The sequence below is a fragment of the Acomys russatus genome, chromosome 3 (assembly GCF_903995435.1).
Source record: "Acomys russatus chromosome 3, mAcoRus1.1, whole genome shotgun sequence".
Lineage (NCBI taxonomy): Eukaryota > Metazoa > Chordata > Mammalia > Rodentia > Muridae > Acomys > Acomys russatus.
In genome coordinates this window covers 10,263,616-10,287,387 of record NC_067139.1, presented here as the reverse complement: position 1 = coordinate 10,287,387, position 23,772 = coordinate 10,263,616, and the positions used below count along the sequence as shown (strand labels likewise).

Here is a 23,772-nt window from a genome sequence, read left to right as displayed (position 1 = left end):
CTGCTCAGGATCGACAGCAGGGAGGAGGGGGGGTAGGGTGGGGGGGGGGGTTGGGGGCGTGGCACGGATGGGTTTTCCTGGTTTCCGGACATCTCCATTACTCTTGTCATTGGTAAGGTATTTTTGCTACTGTTAACTTGTGTTTTGACGATGGGTGGTCCTACTCTCTCTGACACCCTTCTCCTTTTCCCATATTTATTCCCCGCTTTCTCCTCTATCAGATGCAGTGCATCTGGTTTTAATGTTGAGATCTCTATGTATTAATGAAAGGAACTCTGACACTCAGGTCTGTCTTAAGTTCTGTGGAGTGGACAATAAATCTACTGACACATTTTTATTTCCTTTGGGGGGCGGGGTGAAGGAGTGTCAACACTGGAGCTTAGGTAGTGCGGGCCGGCCTTTTACACTCTAGCTAAGAATGACCTTGAATTCTTGAGGGATTACAGGCATGAGCCAGCACTCCGCTTTGTTTTTTCCTTATTCTGCAGCAAAAGCTTAACTCGCTGTGCCTTCCAAGTGAGTTTTAACACATTAAGCTTAAGTAAAACGTAAGAATGGTGGTAACTTCCTCATCTCCAAATTACATATTTCATTATACATATGGAACCTTTCCAGAAAGTAGCAATCTCAGCTCCTGGAAACAATGGACACTTTCGCCGCTACTCAGGTCAGTCTACCTTCCCACTTCCAGGAGCTCACCCGCGTTATACGACACAGACTCCACCGTCAGTCACGGGATACAGGAAGCGTACGCACAGGCGGTCCACGCATGAGCATGCATAGACAGCAGCGCGCAGGCGCGGGACGGCTCGCGCAGGCGCGCTGTGCGGTTGTCGAGGTGCGTTTACCTACACGGGTTCCGGCATGCCTGGCCGGCGTCTCGTTGCCGCCTCCCGGTTGCATGCCCGCCATGGAGTGTCTGCGTTGCCTGCCCCGGCTGCTGCCTCGCGCCGCGCAGTCCCGGCGGGTCCTGTGCACCGCTGCTGCGCGCCCGAACCCCGCCGCCTGCTGCAGCCGCGCGACCCCGCTGCTCTCCGGGAGCCAGAAGGCTACGAGCGCGCCCCTCGCTGCCGGTACGCGCGTCCCGCGGGGCCCGCGGCCTCTGCCTCCCCCGCCCTTGGCCACGCCGTCCTCTGCCCGGCTCACCCCGCGGCAGTTCTCAAGCCAGCACCGGGAGGACCTGATTGTGATTTCTGTTTGTTGAGACAGAGTCTGTCTCTGTGTAGCCCAGGCTGGCCGCAAACTGACAGCGTTCATCTTGTCTACACCTTCTGAATGCAGCAGTTAGAAGCGTTAACCGCTTTGTTGGGCTACTTTGGTTTGTTTGGTTATTGTTTTAAATTTAGCGTTTAAGAATTTGCTGAGCGTGCGTGTGCCTTTCTCTGAATCTGTGTGTGGTCAGATGACAGCTTGCTCGAATCAGTTCCCTCCTGGATCAAATTTAGGTCATAAGGGTTGGCACCATGCATTTTTGCCGGCAGAGCCGTCGTTTTAGCCCAAAATCATGGGTTTCATGAATGTTCTTTTATACAAACTTTTTCTTGACACCACCTCTCACCTCTACTGGCCTTTTTACTTTCATATACCCTCTTCTGCTTTCAAGTCACAGAATTTTGTTAAGTGGAGATTTTTATTTGTTTGTTTTGAGATATGATCGTGCTGTAGCCCGGGCTGGCTTGGAACTAATTGGCTGTGGAGCCCAGACCAAACTCGAAGCTGTGTGGCGTGAGCTACCATGATTAGCAAGATTAGGGTGTTATCAATTCTGTTCATTCTGTTCGTTTTCGTTCTCTCTCTGTTTATGTGTGAGCACATGTGGAAGACAGAGCTCAACCCCAGGCGCCTTCCTCAATTCTTCTCCATCTTAGTTTTTGAGATTGAACCTGGAGCTTATTGGTTTGCCTAGACTGGGTGTGCGCCTTCCTCAATTCTTCTCCATCTTAGTTTTTGAGATTGAACCTGGAGCTTATTGGTTTGCCTAGACTGGGTGTGCAGTGAGCCTCAGGGAGCCTCCTGTGTCTGTGTTCCCAGAGCCAGAGTGATAGATATGTGCCCACTGGCGGTTAAGTGAGTATTTGGAAGAATTTTCCAACCGAGCCATCCCCCAGCTGCATGGAGTTTATCTGTTAAAAAAAAAAAAATGTCCACTTGCAGAACCAGTCATGGTGGCCCATGCCTGTAATCCCAGCACTCGGGAGGCAGAGGCAGGCAGATCTCTGTGAGTTCAAGGCCAGCCTGGTCTACAAAGCGAGTCCAGGACAGCCAAGGCTACACAGAGAAACCCTTTCTTGGGAGAGGGGAGCCTATTTGCATTTTTATATGCACGAGTGTACGTCGCATGCATGCCTCGTGCCCTTGCAGACCGAGAGTGTCACATGCCTTGGAACCGGAGTTACAGATGACTGTGAGCTGTCCCTCATGGGTTCTGGGAAGCAGACCTGGATGTGCTGCAAGACTGGCAAGTGCTCTTAACCACCGACTTCTATCTCTGGCCCCAGGTCTTTGATGTGGCATCAGAAGGGCAGCTGGTGGTGGTCCTTTTCTTTGGTGACTGTGCTGGCTAGTTTCATATCAACTTGACACAAGCTGTAATCCTCTGAGAGGAAGAGTGATTGAGGAAATGCCTCTATAAGATGGGGCTGTAGGAAAACCTGTAGAGCATTTTCTTGATTAGTGACTGATGTGGGAGGGCCCAGCCCGTTGTGGGTGGTGCCATGTCTGGGCAGGTGGTCTTGGGCTATATAAGAGAGCAGGCTGAGCACAGCTACGAGGATAATGTTTGGGAACCAAGTGGTCTGCAAGGCACAGGGACTTTGAGAATAAACAATGAAATCCAGAGTAGTAATCCAGGCAACACCTTAAATCCTGACCGGTGTTCAGTCCCTAGAGCTTGCATGGTGGAAGGAGAGAATAAACACCTGCAAAGTGACTTCTAACGGCCACAGTGCTCATGCGCACCCTAGGGGAAAAAAATGTAAGTTTTAGCCCGGGCATGGTGGCGCTCGCCTTTAATCCCAGCACTTGGGAGGCAGAGGCAGGCGGATCGCTGTGAGTTCAGGTCAGCCTGGTCTACAAAGCTAATCCAGGACAGCCAAAGCTAACTCAGAGAGACCCTGTCTCGAAAAGAAAAAAAAGTGAGTTTACTTATTTGTTTGTTTAACTTACATCTCAGACAGGGACTGATTGCCTCGGCTGCAGCCGACCTCTCCAATCCCCTCAGTTAGCAATGTGTGAATTCAGTCCATGGAAGTAGTGGGAAGGAATAAAGACGGAATGATCCGCGGAGAATCCTGACAGAACACGTGTTTCTTTCGCAGTAGGAAAAAATTTCTAAGTACAAGGTGTTCTGAAGGCTCCGTGTACTGTGAGAGCTGCAGTTGAGCTTCCTTGAAAACCAGCCATGATCGCAGGACATTTATTCTCTCATTTTCTTTGTAGGTGCTGTGCACCGCTTTAGAAGCTCTGATGCCTCTCAAGCCACTTTAGCCAGCGTGGCCCAGGTGTTTGCTGTGGTGAGTACATGGCATCCTGGAACTCAAAGCAGGCACCTGCTGTAAAAAGAACTTTGTTCGCCTGAAGTAATTAATTGTCTTTGAGGCTTATTGCCTCTGTCAGCTAACCTAGGCCTAGCCATGGAAGCTTCTAGCCTCCATACAATCTAACCTAGGTCCAGAATGTTTTCAGCCTCTGAGACTTACTGCTTGATAAGCTCACCCTTTCTTGTGCTTTCTGAGCTCTGGGCTGGCTGGTTCAATTCAGCTGTTCTGGGTCAAACTCCTCTCCCAGCTGACTTACTCTATCTGGCTTCCCTTTTGGCCCCAGAATTGCTCTGTTTGGCCTCAAACTAACTCCAGCAATCTGCTCTAATCTTCTGGCTCTTTCTTATTCTCTGGCTCACTCAGTCTTCACTTGAGTTCTTTCTCTCTGCAACCTGCCTCTCTATTACTGTCCTGGTAAAAATAACACTTACACACACACACACACACACACACACACACACACACACACATTCATTCCCCCCCTCTTGCCCCTTAAGTAGCGCCCCTTTCCTGTCTCTTCTCATGAGAGTTGGGTATATCCTATTCTGTCAAATCTTTCTCCAATTTTTCACTTTTTCTGCCCCTCCATAGACATCACTTTCAAACATGGGTGCTTCCTTTTACAAACAAACTTTACCTTCATTGTTTGGGATTAAAGGCCTATACCACCACACCTGAGCCTAAGCTTTTCTTTACCTGAAACTTGCTGTATACCAGGCTGGCCTTGAACTTACATGTCTGCTTGCTTCTGTCTCGGATTAAAGGTGAGTTTGTATTCCAGCCAGATCACACAGACCTAGAAAGTCTTTGGATGTGATCTCTTGCCAGAGCAGCCATGTTCTCAGTTAAAAGTCCTCTAAATTTCCCATGCTTATTAAGTTGACAGAAATCTTTGCCTTTTGTTGTATTTGGCCAGTGGACACAGTGCCTGAGAGGTTGGCTTAGCGGTATTCTTGAAGCTTTACTACCGACTGGGGCTCTTGCTATACAGAATAGGCTGCTCAAATGACAGCTCAAAAGGTTTCTCCTTTTCAGTAAAATGAAAAGCTTATGGAGCACATGTTAAGGGCTCCCACCAGCACCCAAGGCTGCCTGTCTTTGAGACAGGTCTCATGTACCTTCGTCTGAGTTCGAACTTGCTCTGTGGTCTAGAGCAATCTTGAACTGTTCCTCCTGGCTCTACTCTCCTAAGTTCTGGGATTACAGGAGTTTTAATGTTCTGACACACTTTCTTTATGTGATCCTGGGAATTGAACCTAGGGCTTTTTATATGCCAGGCAAGCACTCTACCAACTGAGCCACATCCCTGGCCCCAAAGTTTCCTTTGTGAACATTCCAGATGTTCTGTGAGTCTGTTTAGAATCCCTTGGAAGCCACTGAAAGACTTGGAGGATGCTGAGTGCAGTATTTGGCTGTGTGCCCTGAAGGGCCATCATGATCTCTACAACTCTCTGAAATGACTCAGGGGGAATTAAGTGAGTTAGTAATACATCCTCTGTCTGTCTGTCTGTCTGTCTCTGTGTGTGCATTTAAGAAAAAGGAGGCCTTGGTGGCAAAAAGTAACCTAAGTAAAATTGTAAGTTGATTGTTTTTGTAGCTCATTAGGTGTTTGTGGTTTCTAAAAATGTTATAAGAATAAATGCTTGACCTGAGCCCGACTTCCTAAGTATAAACGTGAGTGTGCTCTCTTGATGTAGGGGATTTGGACAAGTTATTATGACATCTTGTGCCTTGGTTTTCTCATTAATAACTAGGAATAGGCTCCCTTAGGTGATCATGAGGATTAAAGTAACAAGTTGAGATAACATCGTTGTATTGTAATATGTTCATTTGCGAACTTGAAATAGACATGCCCAGCACCGCTTCTCTCCAGGAGGCTTGATTTCACTCTCAGCACCCACACTGGGTGGCTCACTACCGCGTTAGCCACAGCTCCAGGGTTGGACACCTTCTGTGCTGCAGGTACATACAGAAATAAACAGACACACTCATAAAAAGGAAGACCAAAAAGGTAAAGCACCGCTTTTTACTGAAAATGAAACTCACAAACCCTGAAGAGGTGCCTCAGACATAATGACCATGCAGTACGTGCTTTATCTGGGTTTAATTAATATTCGCTTCTTTAAAATCTTTAAGGCAGGCAAGGCCTTAGTGTGCTAGGTTTCCAGCCCTGCAGCACCATGCGAGCTTCTGCAGAACTGCATGGAAAGTAGTTACTCTTAGTGTTCTGGAATTGATCCGGTCCACAATAAAATTAAGCCCAGCATCTATCACCCCAGCTAGTCCGGAGACTGAGGCAAAAGGATGTGCATTTCAGGCCAGCTGGGACCACACAGTGCCCTGCTTCCCTCAAAACGATACAAAGTCAGATGATGAGTGAAAGGAAATTCTTTGTATACAAATTTCTCCCAAGAACAGGAACAATCAACTGATTCTATTAAATGAGTTGAGAGTGTGCTGGTTACAAAGTAAACACCTTAAATGTCAATTTTATATGATGTCTTTCCGAAAAGGGACCCTATTAAAGAAAAAGGATACATAAATATCGTGATGTAAAAATACTTAATATGTTTTGGTAGAGTTACGTTTTACGGGAACACTGGAAAACACCCCGTAAATTGTTATTGGCATGGTTTCCTCTAAAATTTATCAAATCGTGCAATTTAAGTAGTTTTACAAATTTTCTTACTTTCTGCACTGAGTATATGTGTTTCATAAATAAGTCTAAGGCAAGCCAGTCTGTATTACAAAGATACGAAGCTTTTATTAAGAATTGACTGGGGGTTTCCTGCTGCTTCTGTCCTCCTGTTGATCAGGCCTTTCTCATGAGAAGCAGGCTACAGTGCTACAGTGCACTGTAGGGTTTGCTTTGGTTCTTACTGTAAGCCAGGGTCAAGACCAGTGCTTGAGGTGTGTTTACTTTCTTAAGTGGAACAGCCGTGTATTCACTTTTGGTACCTTCAATTGTGACTGAGCAGAAACTAATGTAGCAGCCTAGTGTGTCCTGAGAGTGCTGAGGCTCCTCTCCTGTGCCTTTCTGTTCATTCCGCACTGCCTGCCAGAGACTTCTTAGCTCTGAGAAGACATTTACGATTATGAGACAGCCACACTTGGAAACAAGGCAGGGCTTCATCACGTTTCCAACCCAGGGACTATTGTCACATCCTTTCCCAGCCAAAATGTCCTTGCAGCCACCCGAGGCTTCCCTGCTGCTCACTGATACCTCGGGTGCAGATGGATTTGCAGAGGAGCATGGGAGGCATGCTTGCAGGGTCCCCACAATGAGCATGTCCAGGCCAGTGCCCCACTCACAAGCTCATTGTTAGCCACAGCAAGGTTACTGGAGACAGGACTGATTCTCATGAGTGCATGTCTAGAGGAGCCAAGATAGCAATTCAGTCTACTATCGGGTTTGTATTAGCAAAGGGATTGATTAGAAATGGGGTCTAGTTTCTACAACTGTATTTAACTAAAGGTCAGATATGATTTATAACTGCATTTCAATATTTAAGGCTATTTCTCAGTACATGAATGCACTACATTGAGATTAATATTTGTTTTTATGATCTATCTTTAGACAAAGTTTGACAAAGAAGGAAATGTTACCTCTTTTGGTGAGTATCTTCATCAATGGACTAGTGAGTTTGGTGAAAAATTGGGAATCATATGTTGTGCTTTGTGGTTGCCACTGTGCTAAAGGAGGTCCCTCCTCAGGGCTTATGCTTCAGCCGTCGGGGCTGTCAGACTGTGTGTGGATCTCCTGCGTTACTTCTTTCGGGCAGGAGCCCCTTGGATGGCCAGGGTACCTAGCGTGTCTGGAGGAGAGCTGACATGGAGCTGCTGCCCCTCCCTCCTGTGTTTCCTCTGTCCGTCTTCCTTACACAGCCCTCTAATTCCTATTCATTCTAAACCAGATTTAAGGTAGAATTGTGCCCCCGCTGCTCTACACCCCAACACTCCAACCCCACCATTGCAGTGAGAAAATGGAGGTGTAAGGCACCGGGTGGCAGGCGTGTGGCAATCTGCCTCTAGACTCCTAACAACGGAGCTAGGTATTGTTTTACTGAGCAGCAGAGGCTCCAATTTGACCTCACCCTGCAGCGCTGTGGTCCTTGCTTATATCCTTGTGTTTGTGTGGGAGGCTCTTCCCTAAGCTTTCTGCTTAACAGCCTGTGAGAGAGATGGTTTAGCATACAAGTTCAGATACTCCTGTCCCCAGACTATCACAGGTTTCTCTCATCTGCTAAATTCTTAGCTAATAAGTTTAGTTTTCAGATAAGAGAATCTGCTGTGAATATTGACTTTTCTTAGTTTTTAGTTGTCCAATAATATATTACCAAATTCATTCCATTCACAGATTAAGACCCTGAATCTGATGCTATAGTGGTGAAAATAGAAAATGTAGGGGCTGGAGAAATGGACCCGCAATTACGAGCACTTGCTGCTCTTGGAAAGCACCCAGGTCCGAGTCTCAGTACCCACACAGTAGGTCACAGCCACCAGTAACTGGTTCCAGGGGATCCGGTGCAGCATTCTGGCCTCCATGGACACTGCATGTCAGACACATTTGTATATGTAGGCAAAACACTAGTTAATAAAATTCATGTTCAAAAATGACTGTGGCCTGGAGATGTAGCTCAGTTGGTAGAGAGCTTGCCTAGGACACTAGGGTGCATGGCAGTCCCCAGCAGTAACTGCGCAAGTTTGAGGTCATCCTTGGCTTTGTAAAAGAAGTTCAAGGCCAGCCTGGGATGCATGACGTCCAGTCAGAGAAGGAGACTGTGTCCTGAGGTAGAAATTGCTGCTGGGTTTTATTGTATTTGGTTGTGGTCTTTATGTTGGTCCCCAGTGGGCTGCTGAGCACGGTGAAGTGTCACAGAACAGAAGAGACGGGAGAGTGTGTTAGCACAGATCTGCTTTGAAGGGTAGGATGGGCACTGAAGCCTTCACCATAATAGGAGACACTGCACTGCTGGGGCTGGGAGGACACTGTAGGAGCCCGTGCTCGTGAGTTCTTAGTTTTACCCACTGCTTCTCTTATAGAGAGGAAGAAAACTGAGTTATACCATGAGCTAGCACTCCAAGCCAGAGACCTGAGGTTTCAGCACGTGATGAGCATCACCACCAGGAACAACAGGATCATTATGAGGATGGAGGTAAGGGTCATGCTGCGTGTTCACCACTTAGTCCTCGCCCTCGCGCTCGGCGTGTAGAGTAAAAGAAACTTCACAAAGCTGGTGTACGCCTTTAATCCCCACACTTAGAGGCAGAGGCAGGCACATCTCTGTGGGTTCAAGGCCAGCCTGGCCTACATAGCAAGTTCCAGGACAGCCAAGGCTATGTAAAGAAACTGTCCAAGAAAGAAAGAAAGAAGAAAGGGGGAGGGGGGAGGGAGGGAGGGGAGATGGAGGGAGGGGAAAGAAAAGAAAAGGTAGGTAGGTTTTGTGCTGAGCGCAGTATAAGAGCAGAACTTGCTTTCCGTGGATTCTGTGATATCACCAGGCACGAAGCTGCTCAGTTTTCTGTGGGGAATTCTGACTGTGATCTTCACTGGCCTTTGAATTTAGTCTGCAGTTTCTGAAATTACACACAAAAAAACTTGATATTAATTTACTTATAGAGATAGGGTCTTGTGTGGTCAAGGTTATCTTAAACTTACTGTGTAGCTGACGATGAGGTTGACCTGATCCTCCTGCCTCCCCCGCCCCAGTGCTGGAACTGCAGGCACAAGCCAGCACACCAGCTGAAATAGATATTTTTCATTTTCATCCTCTTAAGGGCAATTATAGTATCGCCTTAGCTACCGAGAAGCATCTGGTTTTCCATGTACGCCAGGAATGTCTGTTAAGTTTTAAGGCCTTAGTTTAAATTTGCATCTAACGCTTTGTAAAAGTCATTGTGCCTCACTTGCCTACTCAGAGGACACTGGGATGTACTGGATCTCTTTGGGTTCACATGGACCCTTGTCTATGATCCTGAAATAAATAAGAGACCGTTTAGTGGTGCTGGGCCCTGAAGTATGCGTGTACTTGTTTTTTAAATTTGTCTTTGATCACATTTTTGTCTTTGAATCTAGATTTAATTAAAATAATCACAACAGAAGCAGTCTGCTCCCAAATGATTTTTTTTCTCCAGAAAATACTCTTCACTCTTGTTATCAATAGCCAGCACTTCTAAACAGCAGCTCTTTGAATAGATAAGTGTGTGTGAGACGAAGTGAGTCAAACAGGACGTTAGACTGTGGGACCCAGGTAATGGAGATATACTAGACAGACAGGCAGATAGCACCATATCACCTCTCAACTTTTTTTGTGTGAACATTTTCTTATTTAAATGTTGGAAGGCATATATAAAAAAGATCAATCCTAATTTCTGTGTCATGAATAAAATAATCATGGGCTATTGTATCTTTTTTTCTTCCCACATCTTTTTAAATTTGTTTTAATTTTTATTTTGTTGATGTGTAAGGGTGTTCTCCCTGTGTATATTTCTGTGTACCACATGTGTGCAATGCTCTTGGAGGCCAGAAGAGGGCATCAGATACCCTGGGACTGGAGTCACACTGATTGTAACATGGGTTCTGGAAGTTGAACCTGAGTCTCCTTGAAGAGCAACCAGTTCTTCTAACGGCTGAGCCGTCTCTCCAGCCTTCCATATCTCTTTTAGATGTAACTCTGGTTATTCACACCTGGTTAAGAAATTTCCTGATTTCATACTGTTGTAGTTTGAAGCCCTGAAACTATGTCTTGTCTATAATTTCCAATTAATTCAATGAGTTGGCAATATTTTCCAAAGGAACCACTTCCCTTTGAGCCAAACTTCTTTGTTTTGTTTGTTTGTTTTTGAGACAGGGTCTCTCTGTGTAGCCCTGGGTGTCTTGGACTCATTTTGTAGACCAGGCTGGCCTCGAACTCACAGAGATCCACTTCCCTTTGTCTCCCCAAGTGCTGGGATTACAGATATGCACCTCTATGATTAAACTAAATTACTTCTAAAAGTCTCCCAAAACTTGACACACATACACACCCTTTTTTTTTAGCTCAAGGACCATTTTTACTGGAGTAAGAGAGGAGAAAACAACAGCAGATCTCAAAATGAGGGGATGGATAAGAAGAGAAATACTCGGGCTGGAGATATGGACGATTGCTAGAATACTTGTTACTCTTGCAAGGACCTGGGTTTGAGTCCTAGCACCCATATAGTGCTTAACAGCGATCCAGAACTCACATTCCAGGCAATCTGAGGCCTTCTAGTGACCTCCACAGTCACCAGACACACAGGTGGTACACACATGTACACTCAAGCAAACCACACCTAAAATAAAATGAGTAAAATCTAATTTAGAGAAAGAGTTCCTTTTGCCTTTTGAGTTGGGGCCTAGGAAAGCAAGCAGCTCATCCGCTGGCAAAGCAGCTGTATGGGGGATTCATTCAGAGAAAGAGTGAGACTATCCAGAGTAAGAGCAAGCAGGCCTCTTTATGGCTGGGCTCGGGTCCACATAAAATACAGAACGGGAAGGAAGTTACACTGTTGAGTTAGAGCTCTTCATGGCTTCGTGATGGGGATCTGCAAGCTTATTTTGTTCTCTTCAGATAGCAGTCTTCACCTCAGCTCCCAAGAGCTGGCTTCCAGGCACTGGCCTTCGCTGGGCCCCCTGCATGGTTGCCTAGGGAACTCGATCTTTCACTTAGTCCCTGTTTCCTCATGTGCATCCAGCCAGATGTCTTGCTTTGCGTCTGGATTTTTTGAGACAGGCTTTCATGTACACCAGGCTGGCCGTGAGCTTGCTCTGTAGCTGAGCATGCCCGTGAACATCTGCTCTCCTCCACCTCGCAGGCCCTGGGATTGTGGGTACATACCTGTGCCACACCAGGCTGGAGTCTTAGTAAATATCTAATCTGTGTAACTCCACTTATTCTGACAGCAGCTTAGAATTATCAAGGGTTACATATATTTGAATATATTTATAAAATAAATATTGGTTTGATTTAGTTTAGTCCAAAATCAGTTTTATGAATTTACTTTTTCCTTCAACTTAATAACTTGCATTTGTATGATTGTGTGTGTGTGCGCACACACATACATTCTTTCTGTTGCTTTTCCAGTATTTGAAGGCTGTGATAACTCCAGAGTGTCTTCTGATACTAGATTATCGGAATTTAAACTTGGAACAGTGGCTGTTCCGGGAACTGCCGTCACAGCTGGCTGGGGAAGGGCAGCTCGTCACATACCCGTTACCGTTTGAGTTCAGAGCTATTGAAGCACTCCTGCAGTATTGGGTAAGCCTGGTCTGACAGACTGACTGGAGTTGTTCTGATTTCAAGTGACTGGACATGTTAGTAAAGATACCGGCTCAGGACCCCCAGGACCATGTTCTCAGCACAAAGGAGATGTATTTGCACTAAAGAGACAGAGAGCAGGGAACGAGAGACAAACACAGGAGTAGAGGATAAAGGAGAAGAGGAGGGAAGAAGACTGCCTCAGCACAGAGAGGAGACATGGCCCATAGGAAAATGATGACTTTTAAAGGTACAAGGAGGACCCTGTATTAGGATGAGGTGTTTAGTTTTAACTAGATATGTTAATTAGGCCAGCCAATGTGGGCTTTGATTGCTGGGCCTTGATAGCTGGCCCTCAGTAGTCAACATCAGGAGGAGGAAGTGGCCAAATAAGGGTATAAACCTTGGTGGCAGCTCTGGAAATGCATCTAAAGGCTTTTAGCAAGGCAGAGAGAACGGGACGAAGGCCAAGGCCTGCCAGAGCCCCCTCATCGGCAAAGCTAGCACTGACTGTTTCAAAGCCACTTTCCACAGCCACATCGGAATCCCTTGTAAGGCTCCTCCAGGGAGACAGAGTTTCATTCTTCAACTTTATGACTGAACCAAGTAGAACTAAGGACTCTGAAGAGGAAACTGAGGCAGCACATTTCAAACTGGCTCCCTTTTATACACTTTTATCTTTTTACGTTTTTGTTTGTGGAATCGGGATCCCCTGTGTATGTACACCAGGCTGGCCTTGAACGACGGTGGTCCACCTGCTCCATGACCTCTCGTGCTGGGGTCACAGCTGTCTGTGTGCTTCAGTGACCACATCATGGGATGAGAATTCACGAGACCTTAAGCTGCATGTTGAACTCTGAGCACCTTTCACATCATTCTTCCAAGAATGCATCATTGTTAAATGGTCCTCTGTTTCCCGCATCATGGCCCTCTGTTTGAAGAACTCAGGGAGATGCCACTTATTTGGGACCTAGGCTGACAGCAACCACAGCTCCTCTAATGACCCCAACCCTGTACATCAGTAGTCACTGGATTCCTGGAAGTTGAATAGGCCCAATCAAGGTGGACACTGTCTTCCTAGCCCCTTCAATTTTTTTATGATCTCCCCCCCCCCCACACACACACACACAACTAATCTGGAATGTACTATTCAGGAGGTAACTATAATTTGGAGTCAGTGCTGGGAGCATATTAGCCAGAGTGGGAGATGGAGAGGACATTTACGTGGTCAGAAGAGACTGGTGAACCTAGTACTCTGTCAGCTGTTTTGTTTTAATGAGGGAACAGATGATTCCCTCTCTACTCGGGTTACAGAAGACCAGCACAGTGCAGGCAGTGGTCTGACAGGCCGGGCTGGCGCAGGAGTTCATAGTGTGGGAACACATGCTGTCGGCATTGGGGACAACAAAGGGAGCTCGGCGGTCTAGTGTAAAATAGTAAATCTTACCTGTAACACGGGGTCCCCAAAAGATTTCTTTCTAAAAGAGCACTACAGTATCAAGCCAATCATCACCTCGTAAAATCTACTTTCAAATAGAGGGGAGTTCTTAAACCCACCTCTGGTCTATGGCACACCAGGAGCAGGAGGCCTCACAGGGACCCGGGGTGAGGTCCTAGCCGGCTAGCCCTTGCTGGCCAGAGGGCTGGTGTCTTTTTAGGATAGGGAAGCATTAGGCCTACCTTAATTTCCCACTCCAGCTCTTCTGAGCCTGGAGTGGATTCTGCTGCACATAATAAAGAGTCAGTAGCTGCAACTTCCAAGTCAGAAGAGGAGTCATGCCTCTGAGATAGGCCAGCGTGGGGGATGTCAGATTCTTGTTTTAACACATCATCCCCAAGTCCTTTCATAGCAGCTGTCTATGGAGGAGATTGTTATGAGAGTTCATTCTGAGCCTGGAGACAGCATTGCGCTGCTCTTCTAACCCAGAAGGTGTAGCTTTTACGTCATCTCTGAGTGGGTGTCTGGCAGGGGCTGTGTTCTGAAATGCTGTCAGTATTTTTGGCTAATACAAATGTCTATGTTTAATCAGAGGCTTCACTGATCCTAAGTTCTAAAAAGGTTGTTTTAATTCTTATGAAAGGCCATGTTGTTATCTAGATGAACACCCTGCAGGGGAAGCTTAGCATCCTGCAGCCACTGATCCTGGAGACCCTGGATGCTTTAGTGGACCCCAAGCACTCTTCTGTGGACAGGGGCAAACTGCATGTCCTCCTGCAGAATGGCAAGAGGTGAGTGCGGGTGGCTGGTCATGCTGGCTGGTGTCTGCAGAGAGCTGCTAACACAATTCACATGTGAAGCCAGTGTGCATCCTGGTTCTTAACAGCAGCTTTCAATGATGCCCTCACCGTGTCAGCACTGCCGTATTTTCTTTTTCCTTTCTTTCTTTCTTTTTTTTTTTTTTTTTTATTTTTTTTTTCTTTTTCTTTTTCTTTTTTGGTTGAGGCAGGGGGCAGGATTCCAGGGAGAATGAGACATACTTTATTATGTATCCTAGTCTGACCTTGAACTCAGTGAAGAAGCTTGGATTTGCTGCAGTCTCCTGCCTTAGCCCCCTCAGTGCTGGGAGTTAAGTTTTCATAATGAAAACTTTTTTTTTTAAGTGGTATAGGTGGAAGATTGACCTAAAAGGAGTACACAGTCTAATATTAATCAGAAAGACACTGCACAAAGCCCTACCTAAGGCCCATCTGTCATCCCCTTGTAGCTAATGCAATCTCCATTTTGATAGCAAATTCATGATCTAAATTCAAACTCACTTATCCCTCACTCAAGGGTCCATGTTCATTTTCTAAAATCATGATTCATCAAAGGATTAAAACTTGTGCTTTAATTAATCTGTGTTATACTTTGAACAAATATACTCTGAGATTTGTACTCCCCAGCTTTCCTTGAAAATTTAACAGATAAAGGATATGGCTGCGGCTTAGCTGGTGTGTGTGAGGCCTGGGTTCAGCCCCAGCACATTACAGTTACACATGACAATTCAGTGTGACAGAAGGAGTGCAATTGTTAGAGAGATGGCTCTATGTACCTCTCCCCCCTCCCATCCCTTTTGCACACACACACACACAAACACACACACACATTCACACCCTGCACCTTCTAAGTGCTAAGAACAATCTTGGGCTCTCTGGGACAGAAGTTTGTGTCCTTAGCCACTGAGCCACCTCTCTAACAATCACACTCCTCCTCTCATGGCAAATTTTAGCTGTCAATATTTTGAATATTTTTTCTGTGGTGCTGAGGACTGATCCCAGGGCCTTATACACACCAGGTCAGTGCTCTACCACTGAGCCACAACCACAGCATTTAACTTAATTTTTCAAGGAAAGTTGGGGAGTACAAATCTCAGAGTATAGTTACTTAAACTCTGACACAAATTAACTCAGGTAGATAGCTTTGGTAGTAAGCACCTTTGCCTATTGAGCCATTCACCAGCTCAGAAAACAAAAAGAAAAACAAAATTAGCTTTTATTAAATTTTATGTGTGAATGTGGGAGAGAAGGTGGAGAAAGACTGTGTGCACATGTGTGGAAATCAGGACAGCTTGTTGGAATGGGTTCTCTCCCCACTCCGCGTAAGTCCCACATATTGAACATAGGTCATCAGGCAACAGGCATTTTGACCTTTTTGAGCCTTCTTACTGGCCCTAGTTCAGAGCAAAAATTAATGTTTATTTTATGTGGATGAGTGTTTTGTCTGCATGTATGTATGAGCACCATGTGTCTGTCTGGTGCCGGGGAGGTTAGAAGACCTTGGATCCCTTAGAATCGGAGTGGGAACCAAACTTGGGTCTTCTGCAAGAACAGCGAGTGATGAGAACTGCGTAGACACCTCTCTCCTAAGCCTCCACCCCAGTCACACTTGTAAAAGGGTTTGTTGTTCCTGTCTGTTTATCCACTGTTCGGGTATTTTTATCCATTAATCCAAGCTCCAGGCTGGAGAGATGGTTTAGTGGTTAATATGTTGCTCTTTCAGAGGACCTGAGTTCCATCCCAGCACCCATATCTGGTGGCCCTCAACCATCTGTAATAAGTCCAGCTCCAGGAAACCAACACTCCGGCCTCCATAGGCACATGCACACATGTGGCATAAGTACACACAGACACACATAAATATGTTATTAATTTTGTAAAAGAATGCTCAGAGCTGGGTATGGTGTCCCACATGTAATCCCAGCATTCAGCAATCTAAGACAGGAGGATTGCCTCAAGTTGGAGGCCAGCCTAGGCTACAGAGTGATGCCTCTCTCAAAAAGAGGTGGAGGTGGGGGGGGGGGTAAGTAATCTGACAGTGCCCTTGTCTGTCCTGAACAAGGGTCAACCTTCAGAACCACACATAGAACTGAAGGGTCTGTCCCGTCCCCGTGTGTATCTCACAAGCAAAACTATGAACCTTGTAACCTCCTGACTATGCTTCGTAGGCTTCCTTTGACTTTCCTGAAAACCTCCTCAGTGCACCTCTTCACACCTTCTGATCTAATTCACTGCAGAGCCTTTAGCTAAGGGTAAACACCAAGTATGTACTGTACCTTTAAGTCTCTAGCCTGATGTAACCTTAGCAGCCACCAAAGTTGTATAGAGAGCTGTGACACTGGCTAACTTTACTAATATGTTTGGGTTTGGCAATGGCTACTTTGTGTAATTACTGAAATGTTCTTACCAGTGCGCATTGCGTGATAGATGAATTGCTTATAAGATGCCCTACACACTGTTGTTCAGTGAGTGGCACACGTTTATGCTGCTGATCTCTGCTGTGTAACCTTTCCTACAGTCTCTCCGAGTTAGAAACAGACATTAAAATCTTCAAAGAATCGATTTTGGAGCTCCTGGATGAGGAGGAGGTGCTGGAAGAGCTCTGTCTAAGCAAGTGGAGTGACCCAGAGGTTTTGTAAGTATCGCCTTGTGTTGACTCTTCCTTCGGGTGATCCTGTCTTTTTTAAAACAGAGACTAGGGCTTTTTCATCTCCAGATACTTTGCTTGCACGTGCCCCAGCTCAGTGAGGCTGCATTGAGTGCACATTGCATCCAACTGCTGGGCTGAAGAGAACATAAACACTGCGGTTACCCTCGGGATGGCTCACTAGGCAACATGCGCACAGTGAAATATGTTCCCTGAGGAGCAAAAGGCAGTAACTGCGTGGTAGAGGACAGGAGGAGCAGCCAGGCAGCGTGGATTGGATTCCATAAGCCCTGTCTGGTATAAACACACAGCTTACAAACTTTCTGATATATAACCCTAGAGATCATTTGCTTTTGAGGAACAGATCTAATGGAACATGGTTACTGCTATATGTCATAAAGCAGGTCCAAGAAACACCCAGAGTATGGAACTCACTGTCTGATCTACACTACTAGACAATGCATTTAAGTCACTGGAGACGAGTCTTCTCCAGCAGAGAGCCCAAAGCCTGTAGAGAAATGCACCCTTAGACAGCGGCACGCTTGTAAGTACTCTGCTCATCTTCAGCTAACAAGCATTAAGAAGCAAGGAAAGAGGCTAGTGAGGGGGCTCAGCAGGTGAGAGAGTTGTGCAAGCCTGCCAACCTGAGGTCCATCCCCGGAGCCCATGTAAAAGTTGTCCTCTGACCTCCACGTATGCACCCTCACACTCACCATAAACAAATAATAAATAAATTCTTTTCTCTTTAGTTTCCCCTAGACAAATCACACAACCCTCTCTTCCCAACATTTAATTTGTACAAACATGCCAGAGTAGAGACACCAGGGCTCAATAAAATTCACATTTACTAAATCTGTCCTGCAGATAGGCTAGAACTAGACACTCCGCACAGGCTGCGCTCAGGAAACAGATATCAGCAGTCCTCTGCTCACTCATCAGGGAGGAGAGAACTCAGCTTCTGCTGCACTTGACTGTATTCAAAGGGAAATCCTCTTTTTAGTGTTTATGGGTGTTTGCCTGCATGTATGCCTGTGTGCCTCTTGTATGTTTGTGCCCACAGAAGCCAGAAAAGGGCATCAGATCTCCCAGAAGTGGACTTATATACAGGTGGTTGTGAGGCACCAAGTGGGTCCTAGAAATCAAACCCAGATCCTCTGGAAGAGCCTTAACCCTTGACCACTGAGCTATCTCTCCAACCCCAGGAAATGCTCTCTTCAGTTTAGTCTGCATTTTCTCGTTCTTCATAGTGGCCTAGGATTTGCACTTTCTCATCAGTATTCACGTTTGTATTTTCCCGTCATAATGGCATGTACTTACGTGTGTCTTTCGGATTGGGGCTGTGGAGCACAGTAATGCTGACTTACCCGTGTAGGGCTAAGCGCATCATGCTTAGGATCAGATGACACAGCTTCTCACACATTGGAAGCCGTCTCACTGCTGAGACGAGGCTAGCTTCCTGACTGGTGGCTGGAGTTGGGGGAGTGTGTGTTGCACCTTCTCAGGTTGTGACTGTGGTAACTGAATTGAAGTGAGAAGAGCAGCACTGGGATTGACCATGCAGAGGAAATGGAGCTGCTGCTGGAAAACTACTACCGCTTAGCCGAGGACCTTTCCAATGAAGCTCGGGAGCTTCGGGTCCTGATTGATGACTCACAGAGCATCATCTTCATCAATCTAGACAGGTGAGGCTGCCCTGCAGAAGGCAGTAAGGACCAGGGTTAGAGTAAAGCCCCGTTTAACAAAATGCTGTTTGGAAGATGTCGCACCATCACCTCTGTGACTGTCCGTAACTGGGCTTTATTAGTTACCTAACCCGGCTAAAGCAGCTGAAGGGAGTGCATGAGTTATATTGAGGTACAGTCCATCGTGACAAGGAGGGGCAGGGACATGAAATAGCGGTCACGTGTCCAGTCAGGAACCAGAGTGAGGTAAGTGGTGGCGCTCAGCTCACTCTGCCTCCTTTCTCCTACCCAGGCCCCAGCCAGGGAGTGCTACCACCCATGATGAGGGTGGGTCTTTGTTTTTATAGTGACTCAACCCCTGTCAGGGGACAGTATTAGACATCACTGGAGGGCCTTCACTGGTCTGCTGGATTTGGGTGTTTGCTGCTCTGAATCAGAGGTTTTCTCTCCAGCCATCGCAATGTGATGATGAGGTTGAATCTCCAGCTGACCATGGGAACCTTCTCTCTCTCACTCTTTGGACTAATGGGAGTTGCTTTTGGCATGAATTTGGAATCTTCCCTTGAAGAGGTGAGAATGCAATTGGTTTTTTGTTGTTGTTGTTGGTTTTGTTTTGGTTTTGTTTTGTTTGGTTTTTTTGCAATTGTTTAAATGACTTGCAGGATTGTATTTTTCAGTGTTTAGGTTATTAGATTTTTTTTTTTTTTTTTTTTTTTTTTGAAGTGTGGTGTGCTTTATTCGTTACCTTTCTCATTGCTGAGAGAAATACCCGGCAAAGGCAACATACCAACAAAAGGTTTGCTTTGCTCACAGTTTAAAGGCATTACAGTCCACCATAGCAGGGAAGGCAAAGCAGCAGAGTCACGTGGGCCACAGTCAGGAAGCAGGTGATTCTCCCTCTCCTAAGTGACTCCTAGGATTAGCTGTCACATCTGCACATTTGTGTAAGGAGCTAAATGTAGACTGTCAGTCACTGAGAATCCCGGCAGCTAGCAATGGCCCCTGTGTGCAGTTGTGACCAGAGCCTGCAGTGCCTTATGGCCTAGGACATGTAAGCACACAGGAGAAGCTGACCAACACAGCCCCACCCTGTGAGGCAATGGCAGTGAAGGACTTCATTTCTAGTGTGTGTGGCCTGTACCTGGGATAGGTACTTGTTTGATATAGTCATCACAACTCTGAAATAAATCTCTCTCTCCTATTTTGTAGATGGGAAAATAGAGGTTCAGAATGGTTAGTTTGTAGATCTATAAAATAAGAGGATTTCAACCCAAAGATAACCGCTTTCTACTCAGCCCTCTTGCCTTTCCATATTAACAGAGTACTGGACACCAGGGCTCCTAATACCATGGTAGCGTGGTATTTTCAGGGTAGTCTTCAGGGTAATCTTCTAGCAATGACTGAATGTACAGTTGGCATTTTGATGTTTGGTCCTATGTCCTATGTAGTTTATTGTTTCCATGACTGTCACTGTAGTCTAACCAACACCATCTCTCAGACCACCACACATTTGTAAAAAGTGATCTTTAAAAGACTGATTGTCTGAACCTTCTGCATATAGGTATTTCAGTGCTCCTGAGCAGCCTCAGGGTGAATCCAGACCCCCAGGTCTGTAAACATCTAATCACTTCTCCTGGCTTCACCTTGGCTGTGTCCTGATCACTTCTCACAAGTGCTGGCTCCCAGGCTTGTAACCCACCTGGTTCACTCCTATTCATTTCTCAGGTCTTAGCTTTTGCTAAGAGTCACGCTTGTATCTGTATGCTGGTAGAAACCTGAAAATAGGAAATATAAAATTTCTTATCATTATAAATGTCTTGAGGACCAATCACTACATTGACAGTGGAAAATTCCATAGTTGGTATGTTGTGGTGTCAGTCAAGCTATGGGTACACTGAAAGTACTGTATGGTGTTATATTTGAACTAATATGGATGCATAATGAAATGTGTATAGATAATGATGTGAAATATGTTTTGTCTTTAGACACCAAAAGAAAATACCATTGTTAAGTCACTTGCCTCCCACCAAGAGAAAACATATATAGCTAATCTGTATCTCTTTCTTTTAAGAGTTAGTAGGTGAGCTTGTGGAACAGAGAATAATTAATGTAAGAATGGTGCTTTCTTCTTATTTTCTCAATATTATAAATCCTTAAACTGAAGTATGTTTTCGTCCCAAGGAGTTGAGATGGGGTAACCAATAAGTTATCCTAGCTATAACTAATCCATAAGCTAGCTCTGTTTTATACTTCCCTCTAATATTCTTGCCTGTTTTCCCCCAAAAAGAAAAGTGGTTTTGATTTTGTTTATATTCCTTTCTGACCCAGATGTGGTGGTGCACACCTGTAGGCTCAGACCTTGGGTAGGGTATGGCGGTAGGATCTCAGGAGCCCAGGAATTCTGAGCCAGCCTGGGCAGCAAAACCTTGATTTCCAGCATTTTCCAATAGTGGCATTTTGCACAGTCCTTGGTACAATGGAACCCAGCTGTGAAGAGAACGAGGCATGGCCCTGGCCTTTGGTCTTTGCTGCAGGCCTAGTTCCCTACTGCTGTTGTGATGACAGGAAGGCTCCTCTCACCTCTGGAGACGAGCTTGTCTATGAGGAACCTAACCTTGTGTGATCAGAATAAAATTTCTCTTTCAGGACCATCGTGTGTTCTGGCTGATTACAGGAATTATGTTTATGGGAAGTGGCCTCATCTGGAGGAGGTTGCTGTCGTTCCTTGGAAGACAGCTGGAAGCTCCTTTGCCCCCTATGGTATGGACTGGGGGCTCATAGCCACACTGCTGGGGTATCTGCAGTCCTGGGCCCAGCGTCAGGCAGCCTGGGGTCCAGTTGGCCCCAGCTTTGTAAGCCTATACACATTCTCCTTACTTTCCCTTCTGTTGGTCCAAGCAGCACTCTGCTTCCTGTGATTTGGAAAGTTAAGTGAGGTGAGATGCTTAGCAGTGCCCCACGACACAGCAAATCAGTTGGAAATGACTTGGTTTCTGTAGGACACTGGCAAGAGTCTTATAGAGTCAGATGCTCATCACTCTGCAGGGCTTTCCCGTAGCCATACTGACACCTCTGTGACCATATGGGAGCTGCACCTCCCTTCTTACCTTGTATCTGGAGTCAGGAACACTGGAGCAAGCCACAGGCGCGAACCTGCACAGTCCTCCCTTGTCATCTGGTTAGTGGCTTCCCAGAAAGACACAAACTGAAACGTGTTTCCTGCTCTGTTTAGATGGCCTCCTTACCTAAAAAGAGCCTTGTGGCAGATAGAAGGATGGAAGTGAAAAACAGCCTCAGGCCAGAAGGACTTGGAGCAAGCAGGACTCTCCTGGCAAGCCGCTAGCAGCAGCCTGGCAAAGATTCATACGCTTCTGAAGCTGTTATCACTATCTAGGAAAAAAAGGCAACTGGTATATAAATTATGTCTGACTGAAAATACTATGGCATTCACAGCACTAAAAGTTGATTGCGTCTTCGGAATTCTGAGACAAAGTGCTTTCTTTGTAAAAGGCCAAAATCTTGTGTCCTACCAACCTTAAATGCTGTTTTTATGGGCTTTTTAAAGGATAGATTGATTTGTTGTGAGACAGACTTACCTAGATTCAGTGTTGTCATACATAGCACAAAAGATGCAGCTCTGTGCTGAAGCGGCCCAGGAACTCCCTGGAGCCCACAGTTCTGAGCTTACAGGCTGCAGTCCTCACACAGGGAGTCCCGCCCGTTGCTTTCAGCTTCTGACTCAGGAAAGAAAACTGGCAGATCTGTTAGCAAACTTGGGAGTGTCAGTCCTCCACAGAACCTTATTGCCAGGTATTTGCGCTCTTTTTATTTATAAGAGAAAGAAAAAGGAAGTTTGATTTAATGTCAGCGTAGGTAGATTTCAGTTAATTAAGATTGTTACTATTTTTGTTTGGTTATAAATAGAACCTTGGGAAGTAAAGTTGAAACAAAATATTCTCTTATAATGTTAAGGATAATTTTTTTCTATTTTTCTTTGGTTATAAATAGAATCTTGGGAAGTAAAGTTGAAAGAAAGTGTTTATTCTCTTACAATTTTAAGGATAAAACTTTTTCTATTTTTCTTTGGTTATAAATAGAACCTTGGGAATTAAAGTTGAAAGAAAGTGTTTATTCGCTTACAATTTTAAGGATAAAATTTTTTTCTATTTTTCTTTGGATATAAATAGAACCTTGGGAAGTAAAGTTGAAAGAAAGTGCTTATTCTTTTACAGTTTTGTAACTGTTTTGATCATTGCCTGATTTAAGAGATTGTCATGCTATACCTCTAAAAGAAAACGTAGACAGACAGTGTGCTCGCCTACCTCCCAGCGTTGGCAGGTGGGCTTGTCAGACAAGAGGGTAACTGGTGTAAGAGTGGTGGGGTCGTTATCTTCCCAGCCAGAAGCTCTTGGTTAGAACAAGTGGCAGAGAAGGACGTGCTTGGTCCCTCACCAGTACTTTGGTCCTTGAGAGGCTGCAGCAAGAAGGTGACTGAGAGTTTGAAGTCAGCCGGGGCTACAGAGTAAGTTCTAGGCCAGGGGAGGTTATAGAGTGAATTCCAGGCCCACCTGGACTGTAAAGTAAAACTATCTCCAAGCACCAAATAAAATGGGGCTGGGGGTGCTGCTCATTGGCAGAGTGCTTGCCTCATGAACGGAGCTGTAAGTCTGAGAGCTCTCATCCTAGTAACTGTGTAGCCACCTTTGTGTGTTTCCTGAAGATTTCATACAGCTGTGTGCTGGAACATTAAAAAGTGTGCTTCCCAAAGTGGTACACTTGTAAGATTGTAGAAGGCTAGAGCAACTCAGCCTGCAGGGTAGGAATAATGAAGCAGGACACCCACCCCAGATGTTGGGCACCTGATACCCTAACAGTGGCCCACGGGGATGGGCAGGTCCATTTCCTGGGTAATTACTCCAGTAGAAAACCAAGAAGAGAGCTCCCCTCCTGTGTGGGGCTGTGAGAAGCTGATCTAGGGTGCTTAGCTGGCCTGGTATCCAGCCGAGAGTGGCCCCCTTGCTCCTCTGGGTGAGATGCTGGAATGTTACTATGGAAACTGTGGCAGCTGAGTTCTTTGCTGATGCCTGAGTTTCACAGCACACTGCTGTCATCAGCCTTACACTGTGAAGTCTTAGATTTTGCTCAGCTGAGATACATAAGAATTAAAGTCCATTGCATCCCAGGTCAGACAGGATTGAAGCTCATTTTTCCTTATAGTGTTAGTTTATGAGCTTGAATAAAGTAATTGTCTCTAGCAGTGGGACAAAATGTAACTGCTTCTCAGATAAAAAGACAAAACAAACAGTTTGTTAAAAATTTAAAGGTAATTAGGTCAGGTACGATTTTCAACTGAAACTGCTACGTAAAGA

General features: G+C 45.6%; 1 protein-coding gene across 1 annotated transcript; it reads left to right on the top strand.

Moving 5' to 3' along the window:
* The first annotated feature begins 817 nt into the window (after positions 1–817).
* Mrs2 (magnesium transporter MRS2) lies at positions 818–22,016 on the top strand. The gene is made up of 11 exons (XM_051169379.1): positions 818–1,073; positions 3,439–3,512; positions 7,117–7,153; positions 8,583–8,695; positions 11,645–11,818; positions 13,917–14,047; positions 16,593–16,709; positions 18,251–18,403; positions 18,856–18,973; positions 21,050–21,163; positions 21,636–22,016. The coding sequence occupies exons 1-11, from the start codon at positions 902–904 to the stop codon at positions 21,744–21,746; spliced, it is 1,314 nt and encodes a 437-aa protein (XP_051025336.1). The 5' UTR covers positions 818–901; the 3' UTR covers positions 21,747–22,016.
* The last annotated feature ends 1,756 nt before the right edge of the window (positions 22,017–23,772 follow it).

Coding starts and splice junctions, on each gene's coding strand:
- Mrs2 (XM_051169379.1), top strand. CDS start 902: ATGCCCGCCATGGAGTGTCTGCGTTGCCTGCCCCGGCTGCTGCCTCGC. Junction 1,074..3,438: donor GAGCGCGCCCCTCGCTGCCG/GTACGCGCGTCC, acceptor TTTTCTTTGTAG/GTGCTGTGCACCGCTTTAGA. Junction 18,404..18,855: donor ATCTTCATCAATCTAGACAG/GTGAGGCTGCCC, acceptor TTTTCTCTCCAG/CCATCGCAATGTGATGATGA.